Source organism: Aethalodelphis obliquidens, unplaced genomic scaffold (assembly GCF_003676395.1).
Source record: "Aethalodelphis obliquidens isolate GAN/ISIS:26980383/991018 unplaced genomic scaffold, ASM367639v1 scaffold17, whole genome shotgun sequence".
NCBI lineage: Eukaryota > Metazoa > Chordata > Mammalia > Artiodactyla > Delphinidae > Aethalodelphis > Aethalodelphis obliquidens.
The window spans coordinates 26,462,614-26,482,294 of record NW_020837961.1 but is presented as its reverse complement, the minus strand read 5'-3'; the positions used below and the strand labels follow the sequence as shown (position 1 = coordinate 26,482,294).

The 19,681-nt window shown below is 42.1% G+C and overlaps 1 protein-coding gene across 2 annotated transcripts in view; it reads right to left on the bottom strand.

Moving 5' to 3' along the window:
• Positions 1 to 19,681, bottom strand: part of ARHGAP10 (Rho GTPase activating protein 10) — a 325,886-nt gene that overhangs the window by 50,715 nt on the left and 255,490 nt on the right. For both annotated transcript variants that reach the window (XM_027117132.1, XM_027117131.1), the window contains exon 19: positions 2,143 to 2,293. In XM_027117132.1, the coding sequence (XP_026972933.1) occupies positions 2,143 to 2,293 (151 nt within the window). The remainder of the gene's footprint in view (positions 1 to 2,142; positions 2,294 to 19,681) is intronic.

The following is a 19,681-nucleotide window of genomic DNA, read 5'->3' as shown; positions in this document are numbered from 1 at the left end:
TGGTGATAAGAAGAGATTTTTTTTTTTTTGAAAGGGTAGAGTTTTCAATGTGCTAAGTAATAATCAACAACATAGCCTTTTAATATCCTTTCCCTGTATGCTTCCTTTCAAAAGCATTTTCACCACCTCTTCATTTATTTCTTTTTTTAGAATATGCAAAACATGGATCGCACTTTGTTCTCCCCGAAATAATTCTTTTTCACACAACTTGAGTTTCACTAAAGCTTAGCTACAAATAATAGGTGGGGGAGGGGAGAGGATAAATAACAGGTTTTAATTGCTTTATCTTATGACCTGTAAGATAAAACAAAATCAACCCATGACCAAAACCAGGGGCTTTTCTGATTCTAACAACTTCCAGAAAAATCAAAGGCTGCAATCCAGAAGGATCAATGTAAAGTTATAAAAAGACAAAATGTACAATAAGACATCATATAGATGGTGAACGTAAAAACAGACTACAGGAATTAAATATTTGTCCATCTTCTTTTTTCCCTTATAATTAAAGAGTTTTACAGAATTTATATATGGCCTAAAAATTAGGAAAGCTATGATTGTACACCATTTTGAGTATTCCCATAAAAGATGTGCTAAATACCACTTCAGCAGCTTCTTACCCATTAATAATAATCATTCAGCAACCCAATGATCAAAACATTAGTAAACTATGGATATTCTGATTCAATTCCTAAAAATACCCCCCAAAGTAGATGTGATTCCCTCTTTGGTCATTTCCTTTATGAAACAGAGTCAATTCAGTTTTGCTCAAGGGCCGATGAGCCCAAGTAGGTATTGTTTTACATCGCCTTGATTTTGTTCCCCTCCTACTTTCCAACATTTGCCTCGTTCACTAATTTTTTAACACTTCCACCAGAGGACGAGTGATATATAAGACAAGGCTCAATTCAAACCAGTCAGCTTTACTCCTTATTAGCAACTCTGTTGAGAGAGTGAACACGAGAAAGGAGACAGAGAATAAGAAGTTGGCTGGGCTCAGAAGCTGAAACTAAGGGCTAAAAGGAAGCTCTGAAAGTACAGGTTGACTTTAATAAATCATGCCCATTCTCTAGAAAATGAGGATCTGATTTTAAAACTAACGTGTGTGCATGTGTATATGTGTATGTAATATATAAGTGTATACATACACACACACACACACACACACACACACTACAGGAGGCATTCTGAGTCCTCGTGTACAGATCCCCTGAGAGTTAGTTAAAGACAGGTGTCACCTGCTTGCATGGGTCTTTGGATATTAGCTATGTGACATTTCATTATACAGCTGCTTACGATGGAGGTATTGTATGTTTCTATCTTCATTTCCTCCTTCCCTTTGACAATCACCTCACACCTCCAAACCAATAAAACCTTGGTAGTTTCGATCTTATTCTCCACGCCAATAACTACGTGATTACAAATCAGCAACTGGGGTCTCGCTATGGCTCACAGCCTTGTTTTGTAGGGATCAGTGTTTAAAATTCCAGTTTCTAGGCTCCGGTAAAAACGAGGCAATCTGGCAATACTGAGACAAGGTGGCCACATGACAACAGAGAGTTGGAACAGCGTGGCTTGGATGGAAAGTAAGGACTTCCACTGGTCAGAGTCCCACTGCAGCTGGGTCCACTCAGCCTAGCCCCCGACCGTGGTCAATTTGCCACCCCACCCCAGGATGAGATACCTGCCTTACAAGAAAGTCAGAGAACCGGACGGTGCAGAAGCACAGACCCCAGCGCCACAGGGACCCGTGCCTTTGATCTCAATGCATTTAACATCAGACTCCAATCTGCTCCTCTCATGAAAGATCTACTTTCATTTTAGTTCCTCTTCCATTTGTCTCGGGGTTATGTAACCTCACAGGAGGTCACACAAGTCTCCCCAAAAAGAAATTTTAGCTGTCTTTTCAAAGTAAAAAAAGAACTGTGAATAACAAAGACAAACACAAAACTGAAACGTGCATTCTCTCCCTGACAAGGAAAGATTTACCCCCCACTCCCCGCCCCGTTAATCTCAAAAATCATAATCTTAAGGGGAAAAGAAGTTAAAATCCAAAGGATGGAAAACCACGGCCCGTCCTGGGGTCATAGGCTTTGCCATATTCGCAACAGACTATCAAGAAGAAACATGTAATTAACATCTTACCATCTTCCAGTTCAAGACAAAGATTATATACAGCCACGGGTCTCTTAGTCCTCTGGCCCTGTCTCTTCGATTGCCTTGGTGGGGCATTCGGGGGTGATGCTGACAGGGTGACTGGCTCAGGCAGTGTGGCGTCAGGCAGGGTCCTAAAAATCTGCCATCAAAACATGAAGGACATTAATTGTTTTCCATGAACAGAAACCTGGGTTTTCCAACAGTCATACCAGTACCGAACAACATTTGGAGTTCATCCAAAAGGGACTGTTGGAGCCAAAAATCCATGGCTTCGAATTTTGGGTATTAAGCCGTAAGTCTTTATTTTTTAACAGAGATTTCAAAATAAAATTTCTCATTAAAATTAAGTAAAAGCAGCATCAAATCATTATATTTAAAAACAGATTCATGCCCAAACTAAACAAGTATAACTATCTTCACCAGATGTAGACAATACCACAGCTCTTCATCCACAAAGGAAGTAATCGGGATAAAACATTAAAAACAAATATCCCATTCAATTTCACACAGAGTTATATCTATGCCAAAATGCTAGTCTCAATTTTTTTTTCAAACTACAGAAACAGAAACATATGACCGCAAATATTTTTGACACATTTAAAAATAGCCTGTGCTTTACGAAATTACCTTTCGGATTCCCACGCGCATTTTTCCGAAAATGCTTCGTAGATTTCACCAACTCCTTTAATACCTTCCAACTTCTCTTAAATATTTCCCCTCCATTTATGAAACCTAGAGTATCAGCACCTTGATTATCTACAGTGTCATTCATCTATCAGCAATAACAACATTAATTAAAACGTGCTGCTTCTTTGCTTAGCAATTTTTTTTTTCTCTTGAGAAAAGCAAACTATGCCATAAAGGGAAGCATATCATACAGAGGTGATTCATAATAAAATTTTCATAGCTGCCAAGACCTGAGTGCAGAAGCTTCCTGTCCCCAATAACACTGGAGTCCCTTCAGCCCTCAATGAAGCCATAACATAAAATATTTAGACATCACCCTGACACTGTATCTCCAGAGGGCTGATGTTCTAAAGGTAGATGCTCGAAGAAAGCCAGCTAGCTTTAAACAAACCGTAAATATAAAACTAACAATAAAAGGCCCTGTGTGAAAGCCCCACTGTTACAAGGAGATTATTATTTATATACTTGAATAAAAACATGACCTGTGTATACGCGTGAGCGTATCGCATATATGTATCACATGTAATAGCTAACAAACGTGTCAGAATTATATTCATGGTCTAAAAGTTCTCACCTAAAAACTATTGTATACCAACAGAAATAAACAATTTCAACAGAGCATTTGCTTTCTAAGTACCATACTGCCCCCTCATGTGTAAACTGAATAAAAATGGTTTAAATTACTGTGGACAAATATTTGCTAGTGAAGAGTTAGTTTTGTGCTCCAACTGGTAACCTGCTAATACCATATTTCCACAGACTTTGTGCTCCAATAGGGCAGTCTGGAAACAGCAAACTACTCATCTGCCCAAAATCCTCTGCTGTCCCTACTAGAGAATGGACGTGAGGACACAGGGAGGGGGAAGGGGAAGCCGGGACGAAGTGAGAGAGTGGCATGGACATATACACACTACCAAATGTAAAACAGCTAGCTAGTGGGAAGCAGGCAGATAGCACAGGGAGATAAGCTCGGTGCTCTGTGACCACCTAGAGGGGTGGGATAGGAAGGGTGGGAGGCAGACGCAAGAGGGAGGAGATAGGGGGATATATGTCTGTGTATAGCTGATTCACTTTGTTATACAGCAGAAACTAATACACCATTGTAAAGCAGTTACACTCCAATAAAGATGTTAAAAAACAAAATCCTCTGCTGTCTAGACTATCATCCACATCTGGACTTATTGCCATCTCTCATTGTTCAAATTAAGGAAGGTTGTGAAGTAGAGGGAACAGGAGAGAAGTTAGGTTGTGAAGAGGATGACAATGGTGAAGGACAGAAGAAAAGGTGGGAAAACTTGATCCCATCAAAAGAAACTAGCACCTGTGGGTGACCAACACTGGGAATAGCTCATTGACTTATGTTCAATCTTTATAAACATGGCACATGGCTCTGGAATGGTACTCGAATAGGAAACCAAACAACACAGAGCCAATATATCCAAAGTATAAATAAACAGTGGAAAGGTTATATCCCAAAAACCGGCACTGGATAGCTGATAACCTGCCGAGCAGCCCTTCCTGGAAGATCGCACTGACTGGAATGATGAGAATGCTGACCATGGTTTCCCCTCCCTGCCCCACTCTCCTCCACCACCACACAGAGTGAGGGTGAGGGTAGTAAGGTGTGAGAGCAGCCCCGGTCTGCAGAGCCAGAATACCAAGCAAACCGGGACCCAAGAGTGTGACTCCAATGTTCCTGGGGGGCTGATCTGAGACATCCCAGAGCTGGGCCTCCAGAAGTCTCCAGAAGACTTATGACATCGTTCAGTTTACATCAGAGTGTCTAGGAAACTATTATTGAGCCATCAAAAAGAAGAAAGTCCTGCTACATGCAACAGCATGCATGCACCTTCAACCTCAGTGAAATAAGTCAGACAGAGAAGGACGACACTTTATGATGTCACTTATATGTGGAATCTTAAAAAAGAAAACAAAAACACTCATAGAAACAAAGAACAGACTGCAGATTGGTGGTTACCAGAGGCAGCTCTGGGGATGGATGAAGGTGGCCAAAATGTACAAACTTCTTCCAGTTATATGATAAATAGGTTCTGGGGATGTAACGTCCAGCATGGTGAACACAGTTACCAGCACTATATTATATACTAGAAAGTTGCTAAGAGAACACATCTTAAAACTTCTCATCACAAGAAAAAAAAATTTGTAACTATGTGAGGTGATGATGGATGGTAACTAAATTTATTGGGGCAATTTTTCACAATATATACCCATATCAAACCATTATGTTGTACACCTTCAACTAATACAATGTTATATGTCAATTATATCTCAATAAAACTGGAGGGGGGAGAATATCTAGGAATGGGGACTGGGCTTGGGGGGGGTTGTTTTGTTTTTCTGTGGTTTGTATTTTAAAGCTCCCCAGGTGATTCTTTTGTATAGTCAAGGCTGAGAAATACCCATTAGGCAGTCATTCCACAGCATTCTGTACTTGTCTTGGATGGACCAAAATCTAAATTGAAACACCATAAAAATTAGTTCAAAAAAAGTGGCACTGGGGCTTCCCTGGTGGCGCAGTGGTTGAGAGTCCACCTGCCAATGCAGGGGACACGGGTCCGTGCCCCGGTCCGGGAAGATCCCACATGCCGCGGAGCAGCTGGGCCCGTGAACCATGGCCGCTGAGCCTGCGTGTCCGGAGCCTGTGCTCCGCAACGGGAGAGGCCACAACAGTGAGAGGCCCGCGTACCGCAAAAAAAAAAAAAGTGGCACTGGACATATGCAATCAATTCCTTGGATCTTCTCAAGTCCTAATCAGGCATGAAATGTTTCAAAGCTTCTAAAGACCAATCATTCCCTCAAAAAATTCTATGTGTATTAGCATTTCAAAGAGCTAACCTATCATCAAATTAGGTGGTTCCAAAGCACAGATGCTAACTTGAAAAGGTACTATCCAGGCTTTTAAGTCTTCCCAGCTATGGAGGCTTAGACATATTATTAAAAGAGTGTATCTCATCTTCTCATTTATATAGTGAGAGCCATAATACTTATGTCTCAAGTTATTACCGGGATTAAATGAGACATTCATAAAGTATTTGGTACAGCACTTGGTACCTAGTAACCAGAAGTAAATGGTAGCTATTCTATTTGTAAATATGATCACATCCAGTAAATAGTGATAATAAAAATGGATGCAGACCCTTGTTACTCTACTAAACCACTGTTTTGAGAGGTCATTAATTTCTTGAGGTCTTGACTTCCTCAAATTCAGTGTTTAGTTAATCAAAAGTGTTTGCGGAAAAACTCATCAAGAAATGGACTAAAGGGAAGCAATAAACAGAGGCTCTTGTCAAAATTCCAAAGTCACCTAGAATCACACAGTTGTTTTGTGTATTTACTTCCGCATTTCAGCACTGAAATTTGAGATTTAAATTACTTTCTCTATCATTCATTACTTAATAAACACCTACTAGGTGGTAGGCTTTCTCTAAAGCACTTCAATATCCTCAAGAACCTCTGAGGTACGTATTGCTCTTCAGTTTAAAACAATAAAAGCTCAAAGATTAAACAATCAGCCCAAGTCTCCACAGTGTGAAGATGGCACAGTTGGTATCTTAACTCTCAACTCTGATTCCAAAGCCCCCGCTGCCAGTTGAAAAAACAAACAAAATTTAATTCTTAGGGGGAAAATCACCAATTATACTGTTCCGTATTTGTTTAGAAAGAGTAAACCTGGAGATTATAGACTCACCATCATTGTGCTATGTTCTTCTAGATGTTTCAAGAATGCATTACCTTTTATATGCATTTAACCTTGTCTGCCAATGCATCAACCTCAGTTCTCAATTCTCTTTTTTTTAAAGCTATTGATACAAAGCTATGTTCTCATGGTTCTCTCTGAAACATCAGAAATGATTTTAAAAGATACTCTTTTTAAATTCAGAAGAGGAGGAAACAGTAAATTATTTACTTTAAAATTTGGTCTTCTTTCTTGGCAATCTGATTCTAGAAGTTAAAAGTTAGCTGATCTTGTTCTGTGTAGCCAATGTGTGTCTTCTTTAAATATAACACTGATTTTCCAATTCTAGAACCATGGCATGGATGCAAATTCCCCTACCGCCCAGGTCTCTTTCCAAAATCGTGTGATTCTCCTAACTTCCCTACATCATGTCACCTTTGTTCTGGGGCAAAAGATGAAATTACCTTAAGGAATAGATCAAGTCTACTCAAAACTTATTTTTTTCAGGGTAGAAAATTTCTTCACTTCACCTACGTATTTACAACATAAGAAAAACTCAAACCAGACAATCCAATGACAAAAAACAAAACTCCACACGTAGGTGTCAGGTAAGGAAGTGCTTATTCAGGTCTCTGAAGAGTGCTAGCACAAACAAAGTCTGGCACTATTGCTCAGAGTCACAGATTCCTTACACACAACAACTGGATGTTTATGCCCACGGGACGCAGCCATACATATAAACACCTCCCCAAGTCCTTCCATTGCGTTCTGCTACCAGGGGCCACGTGTGGAAATGACCGGTCCACCTCTGCTGGAAATACTTTGCAGAGAAAAGGAAACAAGAATGGGCTCTGCAAATTTCACTATAGTACCCAACTCAAACCTACAGCATTTGCTTCAGCTGAATTAATAAATACTATGGGTAAAGGAAATGAAGGGGAATGAGGTCGTTCTTTTCTAAAAAGCTGTTTCTCCAGAAGAGTTCAGTGGTGTTTCTTGTGATAAGAATATTACTAATATGTTTGTATATTCCTGTCATCTTGAACAATGACAGTTGCAACTACTGGGTACTTGCAGTATGGCTGACATTATGCCAAGTACTTGACTTACAAAGATTTGAACCCAGATCTCCTGATTCCAGCATGCATGTCTTGGTCACCATGCCCGCCTACCTCCGATATTACACACTCGTATTAAGCCCCATTCATATTATGTCCTCTTTGGTGATGTCATATCTCTCATAACTACGTGACCCATAACAGAGGTACAGCCAGAAGACAGTTGGAAAGTAATGCATACTCCCCTTAGTAAACCTTTAACATGGAAAGAAGGGAAAAATAAAATTTCCAATCTCTTTCTAAAATACATCACGATATTGCTGTACACCTGAAACTAACTCAACATTGTAAATCAACTATATTCCAATAAAGTTAAAAAATTAAAAAAATTAAAAATACAACAAACTAAGGAATACAACAAAAAGGACACAGACTCACAGACACAGAGAACAAACTAGTGGTTACCAGTGGGGAGAGGGAAGGGGAGAAGGACAATCCAGGGGTAGAGGATTAAGAGGTACAAACTATTGGGTATAAAATGAGCTACAAAGATATGTTGTACTACACAGGGAAAAGAGCCAGTATTTTGTAATAACTGTAAATGGAGGGTCACCTTTAAAAATTGAATAAAAATTAAAAAAAATTTTAATAAAATTACATGACCTTAAAAAATAAAATAAAACACATAAATACAAAATGGCCAAATATTTCTTTCAGCTTCAGAGTCTCTAGTGTGTTTAGAGAAATATTCGTTATCTTGGGGCTGTATGACTCTTAAGTTGCCTCCAAGGTAGCCTGAACCATCCATCTACAGCATACCTTCAGAGTTTAGCTATGGTGGGAACAGTCCACGGAAAGCTCTGAAACCTTTCCAGCTGTCTGTCCTTGAATCAGCACTACCCCGTGACCAAATATGGGTCTTTTAGAGAAAACTTTAACTAGAATTAATGATAGCGACGGACAGTGAGACAACAGTTGGGTTCAGGCTAGACGCTGGAAAGAGTCTAAGGCTTCATGTTTGTTCTGGTTCATCCAAACTCAGAATCTCAGAGCTGAAAAGGCTCCTAGTTATAATTTCAGCCACCCCTGTATTTCACAGGGGAGCAAACTGAGGCCCTGTGGCTAAAGGTTCGCTCACATTCACACCACCACCAGCGGCAGACCCAAGCTTTGTTCCCGGACCAAGGCCTCAACGTCCACTGCTATCTCCCATCTTGTTGGCACCAGCCCTTTCTCTCCAACAGACTGTCCTCTATGCATGTACTTCCTCATCGGGGGAGGTTTTTGCTCGGTGGCTGAAATTCCTCTAAGTGCTCTCACATGCATTATCGGACACAAGCCTCAACACACAGAGCTGTGAGGCTGACACAGGAGCATGTTACAGGGTCTTGTTCAGAGCCCTGCTGACGCCCGTCAGCATGAAACCATTTCCATTACATCACAGGGGAGAGGGAGAAGGGCAGCCAGGAAGAATGAGAGGGGGGAAGCGGGCAGGAGAGACAGCCAGCCCAATGGGCATCCATCCCACAGGCTCCGGCTTGACAGGCTCTGGCTTGACAGCGGCCCTGACTTACCATGAGCTTTTTTTTTTTTTTTTAATTTATTTTTGTCTGTGTTGGGTCTTTGTCGCTGTGTGCGGGCTTTCTCTAGTTGCGGCGAGCAGGGGCTACTCTTCATTACGGTGTGAGGGCTTCTCATTGCAGTGGCTTCTCTTGTTGTGGATCACAGGCTCTAGAGCACAGGTTCAGTAGTTGTGGCACACGGGCTTAGTTGCTCCGTGGCATGTGGGACCTTCCCAGACCGGGGATCGGACCTGGGTCCCCTGCATTGGCAGGTGGATTCTTAACCACTGCGCCACCAGGGAAGCCCCCGCCATGAGCTTTTTGAAAAACAACTTCAATTTTGGTTTACAACCGAAAGAAAAAAAAAAAAAAGAAACTAAATTTGGTTTACAACCAATTTATCAATTGGTAGAGTTCCTGTTTTTCTTTTTCTTTCTAAGTTTCCAACTTTAATTTCTGGAGACATTTTCCGACCCCTTCCCAAGTCTAATGGGATATACATAGTGATTTCTGCAGTTCCCTGTGCACTAAATAGAGGAGAATACATAACTGACTTTGGGTCTTGACTTCAAGCTTTCAGTAAATGATAACCTTGATCAACAAGACTTTATAAAATGGAATGTACCTCAGAACTACCCACCCCAAACCATGGGCATTTTCAGTGACATGAACTGTGGATACAGCATCAGTGCCCTGGTCTTCCTAATGTTCAACAAAGACCAAAAGCGGTAATAATAACAGTAATAATAATAATAACTTTGATAACATACTGGAACCAAGTGGTATTAAAGAAATCCACATAGGCTCATGGAGTAACTTTCTCCCCAATCAGCTCATGAGGTGAACCTCTCCTAATTAAGCCAAAGTTGCATCACTCTTACGTTCATGGTGCAAACACATATTCCCAGTTATAAAATGTTGTTTTTTAGTTTACAAACCTTTAAAAACACTCCAGTGCGGTTTTTATCAATGTGTACCTGCAAGCATGTGGGAAACGCAAGCATACACTTTCTGAAGTCAGAAGAAAACACGTTCCTAAACACAGCTGTAACCTGACTTTCGTAACACAAATGTCTACAAATATTCTTCACTGAACGAAGAGCCAGTGCTTAGCTAGAACTTTTTCCCCCGATCAATGTGTCCTTCACTCACACGCAAACAAAAAGTTGACACTTCTGCGATAGAAATCTAGAATAACATTAAAGAAACATACTCCGTGTCAACGATAAGGCACACTCCATACATGATATTCCTTTGTTTTTCTTTTCCTCCTCTTTCAATTTTGGTGTGCAACTTCTTCCGAAGTTCTTTTCTTTCTCTCTTTGCCACCCTTCGTCTTTCCAGGACTCAAGCCTGCCTTAGAAACAGGTGGTCCTAACGGCGGCACAGAGGATCAGAACACAGGAGGCCTAGCATCTGCAGTCCCCAAAGGCCTGGGGGTCCGCAAAAAGAGGCCTCCCCCAGCCAGGGCTAGCTCTGGCCATGACAAAAGCAGGACTCTCCCTCAATGTTCCTTGTGAATCTTTAAACTGAGTATGAGTAAACACATTTAAAACCGACTCATCATCTTATGAAATTTTCAAGGTAAATGACATTTTTTCCCTTTGGCATATAAGCCGTGACCCCTAGTTATTTGGGTAGGCAGGAATGACCATTTCCCTGGAAAGAAAAACAAGCCCTGGACCTATTAATTCTACAGAAGGAAATGTGTGAATTTTGATCAGTGAAGAAAACATCTCCTGAAGACACGTATATGATTATATTTATCAGAATCATCTGAAATCTTTTTCCAAGTATGTACGCCCCCAGGCATGGCCTACATATTTAAGAGAGAAAGCAACATGTTTTTTTTTTTTTTCCTCCCATTTTAGCTATCAGAAAAATAAAATGCCTAAAGCAAAACCATGTTTTGAAGGTGGTCAATGGTGGGACTTTATGACAAGCTGCATGGGGAGGGGTGGAGTGTGGTTTCAACCTTCATATTTAATCACTGCTCCTAAAATTTATGGGGCTAGTTTGGTTTTCATTTTTTAATAATAAATTTCTTTCAAATTATAATTTATCCATGTTACAAAAGTGATAACATATTACATTCCTTGCAGAAATCCTGATAAACACCAAAAAAAAAACTCTTTAAAGATGAAAACCACCCATCATCCCACACACAGAGACATTTCAGTTAAAATGTTGATGACTATTTATCAGAGTTTTTTCTTCCCGTGCAACATCTGTGTCATTTTAAAGAAGTCAATCCATCAGGACAACTGTATCTGGGGTCCAGGTTCCTAGAATTTACCAGTATGCAGTCCCTAGTTACACGTGAGAGGTGACCTCTGCTATATGCATCTGTTAGGAATAAGCTTTGGGCAGGATTCGATTTCTAAACACATTAGGACTCAGCTAGATTTTACTCCCCAATTGAAACGTTTCTAATTAGGAGTTTAGAAGATAGTCGTGCAATAATTTTAAGAGCATTCCAAACAGCCCAATGTTTAGATAGACCCTCATGCCTGCCAACTCAAGGTTATGTGAAGGTCACACATACTGAGGGCCGACAGCAGCCTTTCCTTCAGTGTGTACGATTTATTTTCGTAAGTCTTAAATATGATGAAAGCATCAACTATACCGAGTTCCTGCACCTTACAAGGAACATCTCAAAAGGTTAATGCTTAGATTCTTGGATTCCACCTCAGTTTGGAACTCGCTCACCCTCCGTCATTTGCAGCTGTGTTTGAAATGCCAAAAAAGGAAGATTTCCCTCAACTGATCACACTTCGCCTAGGACCAGCTTTGACACAAAGGCTTCCAATCATGATGAAAAGTGCAATGATGCGTTAAGTGTATTCCTTTAATTGGAAGGACAGAGAACAGTCAGGATAAAACAACCAGAGAGGGCTTCCCTGGTGGCACAGTGGTTGAGAGTCCGCCTGCCGATGCAGGGGACACGGGTTCGTGCCCCGTTCCGGGAAGATCCCACATGCCGCGGAGCGGCTGGGCCCGTGAGCCACGGCCACTGAGCCTGCGCATCCGGAGCCTGTGCTCCGCAACAGGAGAGGCCACAACAGTGAGAGGCCTGCGTACCGCAAAAAAAACAAAACAAAACAAAACAAAAAAACCACTGGCCATTGGTGATTGATTCAACCCCCAGCCCATCTTCGCTCCCCCCAAATCCGGGGGTGGGAATGAACATTCCAATCCTTTATTCATGGCTGATTCTCTGGCAATCTGCCCCCACCCTTAGGTGCTTTCCAAAAGTCATCTAATTAACATAAGCCCAGTCGTGGTGCAAAGGGCCTTGTCATGAATAGGAAGACACCCATTTCATCTTTATGGCCCTGAAGGGACTTCAGGAACTGAGGACGAGAAATGAGAAGCGAAATATAACAAAGATGCGCCTACTGCTCTTATCGCTCAGGAAACTCCAAGGGTTCTGGGAGCTGGGAGCCAGGCACTGTGGACAAAGACCAAATGTATATTTCTTATTATAAACCACATCAAAGAATGTAACCAGGAAGGTAGGAAATTCAAAACAAAGTCGTACAAGTGAAGGACCCCGAAAGAAATCCAACGGGTGCTGTACCAATTCTCAGATTCTAAAAACACTCTCATGTGGAAGAGGGATTCACCTTGTACTTGGCCCAGAGGTTAAACTGGGGCTAATGAGTTGAGATTATAAACAGGCACATGTCAGCTGAATATGAGGGGAAACAACTTTCTGGACGGGTGAAGTTGCACAACTGCTGAGCAGGTCAACTTGGGAGATACTGAGTTCCGTGTCACCAAAGTTTTACAAGGTAAGAATAGGGGTATTCCAAAAGAGGTTCAAATGCTACATGCAGGGCTCGAATAGCTGACCCGTGCATCTACGGGTGACAAAATACATGCCCATCCCCCGAAGACATTCTCACTCACCAAGCTATGTGAGCCAAATGACTCAGCCTTCTCAATACAGAAGCCAGCATGTCAAGCTGCGCTGTCACCCTTCTCTGCCGACAGGGCAACCTTTCCGAATCCCTGATAAACACAGCCTGTGCCATGCCGGGACTTGAACTCCCTTCGTTCCCGACCCCAAGTCGGCCACATTCAGAGTTCTGATTTCATCGGCAGTGCACAGTTATTAACATGTCAAAGGAGGGACCTAGGCTGTTCGGGGAGTAATCTCATCTTAATATACCTCTTAACCTGGTTTTCTCTTTCCCAAAAAAGAACATGCCATATATTAACAAGTACATGAAAAGGCTCTGTAAACCGTTATAATTTCATAAATATATTCATCATAAAGTCATCCTTATTTGGCCCCCAGAAATACTAACTTTATAATTATTCCAGAGACATATCCAAGAGCATAATAGCCTCCTAGAAGTTTCCTAAGAGCCACAGCACCTACTGGCATTTTAACCTGATTTTCCTATATCAGAGTATGCAAAAATATGCAGACACACACAAAAAGACTATACAGGTGCTACAGTCGTACTGAGTACTATTCCCAAGAAGACCTGAGAGTTCCACTGAGAAGTCAAGTCCGTGTGTGGGGAAAGGATGGGAGAAACAGGAGGGCAGGGAAGGTGGACACTTAGCCAGGTAGTGAGAGCTCTAAACTTGCTGTCAATATGGGGAGAATACTATGAGAAGATAATTGATGACCTGCAGAACCGTCACTGTATTTTCATCTTTACAACTTTTATTGTATGAAAGATTCATATAAAATTTGTTCTGTAAATACATAACCTTTCAAAATATTCCCGTTTCGGTACACTCCTACACTGTTGGTGGGAATGTAAATTGGTATAGCCACTAAGGAGAAAAGCACGAAGGTTTCTCAAAAAACTAAAAATAGAGGTACTGTATGATCCAGCAATTCTGCTCCTGGGCATATACCCGGAGAAAACCATAATTCAAAAAGATACATGTGGAGACCTTCAAGATGGCACATGTAAGACGTGGAGATCACCTTCCTCCCCAAAAATACATCAGAAATACATATACATGTGGAACTCCTACAGAACACCTACTGAATGCTGGCAGAAGACTTCAGACCTCCCAAAAGACAAGAAACTCCCCCACGTACCTGGATAGGGCAAAAGGAAAAAGAAAAAACAGAGACAAAAGAATAGGGATGGGACCTGCAGCAGTGAGAAGGAGCCGTGAAGGAGGAAAGGTCCACACGCTAGGAAGCCCCTTTGCGGGCGGAGACTGCGGGTGGCGGAGGGGGAAGCTTCGGAGCCGCGGAGGAGAGCACAGCAACAGGGGTGCGGAGGGCAAAGCGGAGAGATTCCTGCACAGAGGATCGGTGCCGACCGGCACTCACCAGCCCGAGAAGCTTGTCTGCTCCCCCGCCGGGGTAGGCGGGGCTGGGAGCTGAGGCTCGGGCTTCGGAGGTCAGATCCCAGGGAGAGGACTGGGGTTGGCTGCGTGAACATAGCCTGAAGGGGGCTAGTGCGCCACGGCTAGCTGGGAGGGAGTGCGGGAAAAGTCTGGACCTGCCTAAGAGGCAAGAGACCATTGTTCCGCAGTGCACGAGGAGTGCGGATTCAGAGCACCACCTAAATTAGCTCCAGAAGAGGGCACGAGCCGCAGCTATCAGCCCGGACACCAGAGACGGGTATCAGACGCTAAGGCTGCTACTGCAGTCACCAAGAAGCCTGTGTGCAAGCACAGGTCACTATCCACACCTCCCCTCCCAGGAGCCTGTGCAGCCCGCCCCTGCCAGGGTCCCATGATCCAGGGACAACTTCCCGGGGAAAACACATTGTGCGCCTCAGGCTGGTGCAAAGTCACGCAGGCCTCTGCCGCCGCAAGCTCACCTGCATTCCGTACACCTCCCTCCCCTCCACCCTGCATTAGTGAGCCAGAGGCCCCTAATCAGCTGCCACTTTAGCCCCGTCCTGTCTGCGGGGGGCGGGGGGGGGGGGGCACAGACACCCTCAGGCAAACTACACACAAAGGCAGGGCCAATCCAAAGTTGAATCCCAGGACCTGTGTGAACAAAGAACAGAAAGGGAAATTTCTCCCAGCAGCCTCAGGAGCAGCGGATTAAATCTCCACAATCAACTTGAAGTAGGCTGCGTATCTGGAATACCTGAATAGACAACGAATCATCCCAAAATTGAGGCGGTGGACTTTGGGAGCAACTGTAGACTTGGGGTTTGCATCTAATTTGTTTCTGGTTTTATTTGTATCTTAGCTTAGTAGTTAGAGTTTATTATCATTGGTAAACTTGTTTATTGATTTGGTTGCTCTCTTCTGCCTACTTTTATATTTTTTTTTCCTTTTTCTCTTTTTGTGGGTGTGTATGTGTACTTTTTAGTTTAATAACTTTTTAAATTTTATTTTATTCTTTCTTTCTTTTTTTCTCCCTTTTCTTCTGAGCCATGTGGCTGACAGAGTCTTGTTACTCCGGCTGGGTGTCAGGCCTGAGCCTCTGAGGTGGGAGAGCCGAGTTCAGGACATTGGTCCACAAGAGACCTCCCAGCTCCATGTAATATCAAACGGCGAAAGCTCTCCCAGAGATCTCCATCTCAACGCTAAGAACCAGCTCCACTCAACAACCAGCAAGCTACAGTGCTGGATACCCTATGCCAAACAACTAGCAAGACAGGAACACAACCCCACACATTAGCAGAGAGGCTGCTTAAAGTCATAATACGGTGACAGACACCCCAAAACACACCACCGGACACAGTCCTGATCATTAGAAACACAAGATCCAGCCTCATCCACAAGAACACAGGCACTAGTCCCCTCCACCAGGAACCATACACAACCCAATGAACCAACCTTACCCACTGGGGGCAGACACCAAAAATGACAGGAACTACGAACCTGCAGGCTGCAAAAAGGAGACCCCAAACACAGTACGTTAAGCAAAATGAGAAGACAGGGAAACAAACAGCAGATGAAGGAGCAAGGTAAAAACCCAGCAGACCAAACAAATAGAGGAAATGCGCAGTCTACCTGGAAAAGAATTCAGAGTAATGATAGTAAAGATGATCCAAAATCTTGGAAAAGAATGGAGAAAATACAAGAAACGTTTAACAAGGACCTAGAAGAACTAAAGAACAAACAAACAATGATGAACAAGATAATAAATGAAGTTAAAAATTCTCTAGAAAGAATCAATAGCAGAATAACTGAGGCAGAAGAATGGATAAGTGACCAGGAAAATAAAATAGTGGAAATAATTACTGCAGAGCAGAATAAAGAAAAAAGAATGAAAAGAATTGAGGACAGTCTTAGAGACCTCTGGGACAACATTAAACTCACCAACATTTGAATGATAGGGATCTCAGAAGAAGAAGAAAAATGGAGCTGGAAGAATCAGGCTCCCTGACTTCAGACTATACTACAAAGCTACAGTGATCAAGACAGTATGGTACTGGCACAGAAACAGAAATATAGATCAATGGAACAGGATAGAAAGCCCAGAGATAAACCCACGCACATATGGTCACCTTATCTTTGATAAAGGAGGCAAGAATATACACTGGAGAAAAGACAGCCTCTTCAATAAGTGGTGCTGGGAAAACTGGAGAGCTACATGTAAAAGCATGAAATTAGAACACTCCCTAACACCATACACAAAAATAAACTCAAAATGGATTAAAGAGCTAAATGTAAGGCCAGACACTATCAAACTCTTAGAGGAAAACATAGGCAGAACACTCTATAACATAAATCACAGCAAGATCCTTTTTGACCCACCTCCTAGAGAAATGCTAATAAGAACAAAAATAAACAAATGGGACCTAATGAAACTTCAAAGCTGCTGCACGGCAAAGGAAACTATAAACAAGATGAAGAGACAACCCTCAGAATGGGAGAAAATATTTGCAAATGAGGCAACTGACAAAGGATTAATCTCCAAAATTTACAAGCAGCTCATGCAGCTCAATATCAAAAAAACAAACAACACAATCCAAAAATGGGCAGAAGACCTAAATAGACATTTCTCCAAAGAACATATACAGATTTCCAACAAACACATGAAAGGATGCTTAATATCACTAATCATTAGAGAAATGCAAGTCAAAACTACAATGAGATATCATCTCATACCAGTCAGAATGGCCATCATCAAAAAATCTACAAACAATAAATGCTGGAGAGGGTGTGGAGAAAAGGGAACCCTCTTGCACTGTTGGTGGGAATGTAAATTGATACAGCCACTATGGAGAAGAGTATGGAGGTTCCTTAAAAAACTAAAAATAGAACTACTGTATGACCCAGCAATCCCACTACTGAGCATATACCCTGAGAAAACCATAATTCAAAAAGAGTCACATACCACAATGTTCATTGCAGCTCTATTTACAATAGCCAGGACATGGAAGCAACCTAACTGTCCACTGACAGATGAATGGATAAAGAAGATGTGGCACATATATACAATGGAATATTACTCAGCCACAAAAAGAAACAAAACTGAGTTATTTGTAGTGAGGTGGATGGACCTAGAGTCTGTCATACAGAGTGAAGAAAGCCACAAAGAGAAAAACAAATACCATATGCTAACACATATATATGGAATCTAAAAAAAAAAAATGGTTCTGAAGAACCTAGGGGCAGGACAGGAATAAAGACGCAGACGCAGAGAATGGACTTCAGGACATGGGGAGGGGGACGGGTAAGCTGGGACGAAGTGAGAGAGTGGCATGGACATATATACACTACCAAATGTAAAACAGATAGCTAGTGGGAAGCAGCCTCATAGCACAGGAAGATCAGCTCGGTTCTTTGTGTCCACCTAGAGGGGTGGGATAGGGAGGGTGGGAGGGAGACGCAAGAGGGAGGGGATATGGGGATATATGTATACATATAGCTGATTCACTTTGTTATAAAGCAGAAACTAACACACCATTGTAAAGCAATTATACTCCAATAAAGATGTTAAAAAGAAAAAAAGGACACATGCATCCCAGTGTTCATTGCAGCACTATTTACAATAGCCTGGTCATGGAAGCAACCTAAATGCCCATCAACAGACGAATGGATAAAGATGTGGTACATGTATACAATGGAATATTACTCAGCGATAAGGAGGAACGAAATAGTGCCATCTGCAGAGTCATGGATAGAACTAGAGACTGTCATGCAGAGTGAAGTAAGTCAGAAAGAGAAAAACCAATATCGTATAATATCGCTTATATGTGGAATCTAAAAAAAAATGGTACAGGTGAACTTTTTTGCAAAGCAGAAATAGAGACACAGATGTAGAGAACAAACGTATGGATACCAAGGGGGAAGGAGAGTGGGATGAATTGGGAGATTAGGATTGACATATATACACTAAAATATAAAAAATAGATAACTAATGAGAACCTGCTGTATATAGCACAAGGAACTCTACTCAGTGCTCTGTGGTGACCTAAATGGGAAGGAAATCTAAAAAAGAGGGGATATATGTATACGTTTAACTGATTCACTTTGCTGCACAGCAGAATCTAACACAACACTGTTAAGCAACTATACTGCAATAAAAATTAATAAAAAAAAAATTTTGAAATATTCCCTTTTTCACCTAAAAGCACACTCCTCTGGAAGGCAACAGGGAAAGGGACTCACTAAACCAAAAATCATTTTCACCAAAATAGTGGGATACCACATAACACCACAAAACAGACCTCTCCAGAGCTGAATGGTTTCCAACAACCTCTGTTGAATTACACTCCTCATTCTCCAGCCCAGGAATCTGGACACGGCCCAGCAGGCCCGATCAGCCTCATGGGGTCTGGCTAATGGCTGGACACGCTGGGACATGAATGGGCCCTAAGTGTGAAACCCCAGTTTTGGTTGTCAGTGGGGTTCCTCAGTTTGGTCCAGTGGTGTCTGGGATGATGCCTGGGATGGGCAGGTTGGAGCAGCTGGGGCTGGCTGGGCATCTCCACCTCTCTGCTATGCAGCCTCTGCCCATGGTGAGCCAGGGCCTCCTCACAGCTTGCCATTCTCAGGATGGCTGGACTTCCTCCATGGTGGCTGGCTTCCCCCAGAAGCAGTATCCAAGAGGAAGGAAGGGGTCAGTCTCTTCAAGCCACAGCTCTAAGTCACTTCTGCCGTAGTCTAATGATCAAAGCAATCTCAGGGTCCATCAAGATTTAAGAGAAGGAGACACCGATTCTCCAATCTCGATGGGAGAAGTGAGAATTTGTGGCCCTCTTTGACAGGCCACAAAGAGACACATTTATTTCCTTTTTCATCTGGTATCATGTGCAGAACCAGCTATGATATGAGGAATATAACCATCCCAAAGTAACTTCAAGATATAATCGCTTCACAATAAATATAACGTGTTAAATAGATCATAAATACAGTCTCCCAGGATTGCTTCAAGTCTTTGTCATCTGAGGACAAGATGGCCACACAGGGGCTTCATTTATTACAAAGGAAGGACATGGAAGAATGGAAGGAACTCAAAAAAGGTTCAGACGCATTTTTAATGTTTCTTCAAACTGAAACCCAATCTCTCCAGCAATTTCCAGCTTTATCCAATATATAGTCAAACTGACAGATATTTTTACACTGAGATA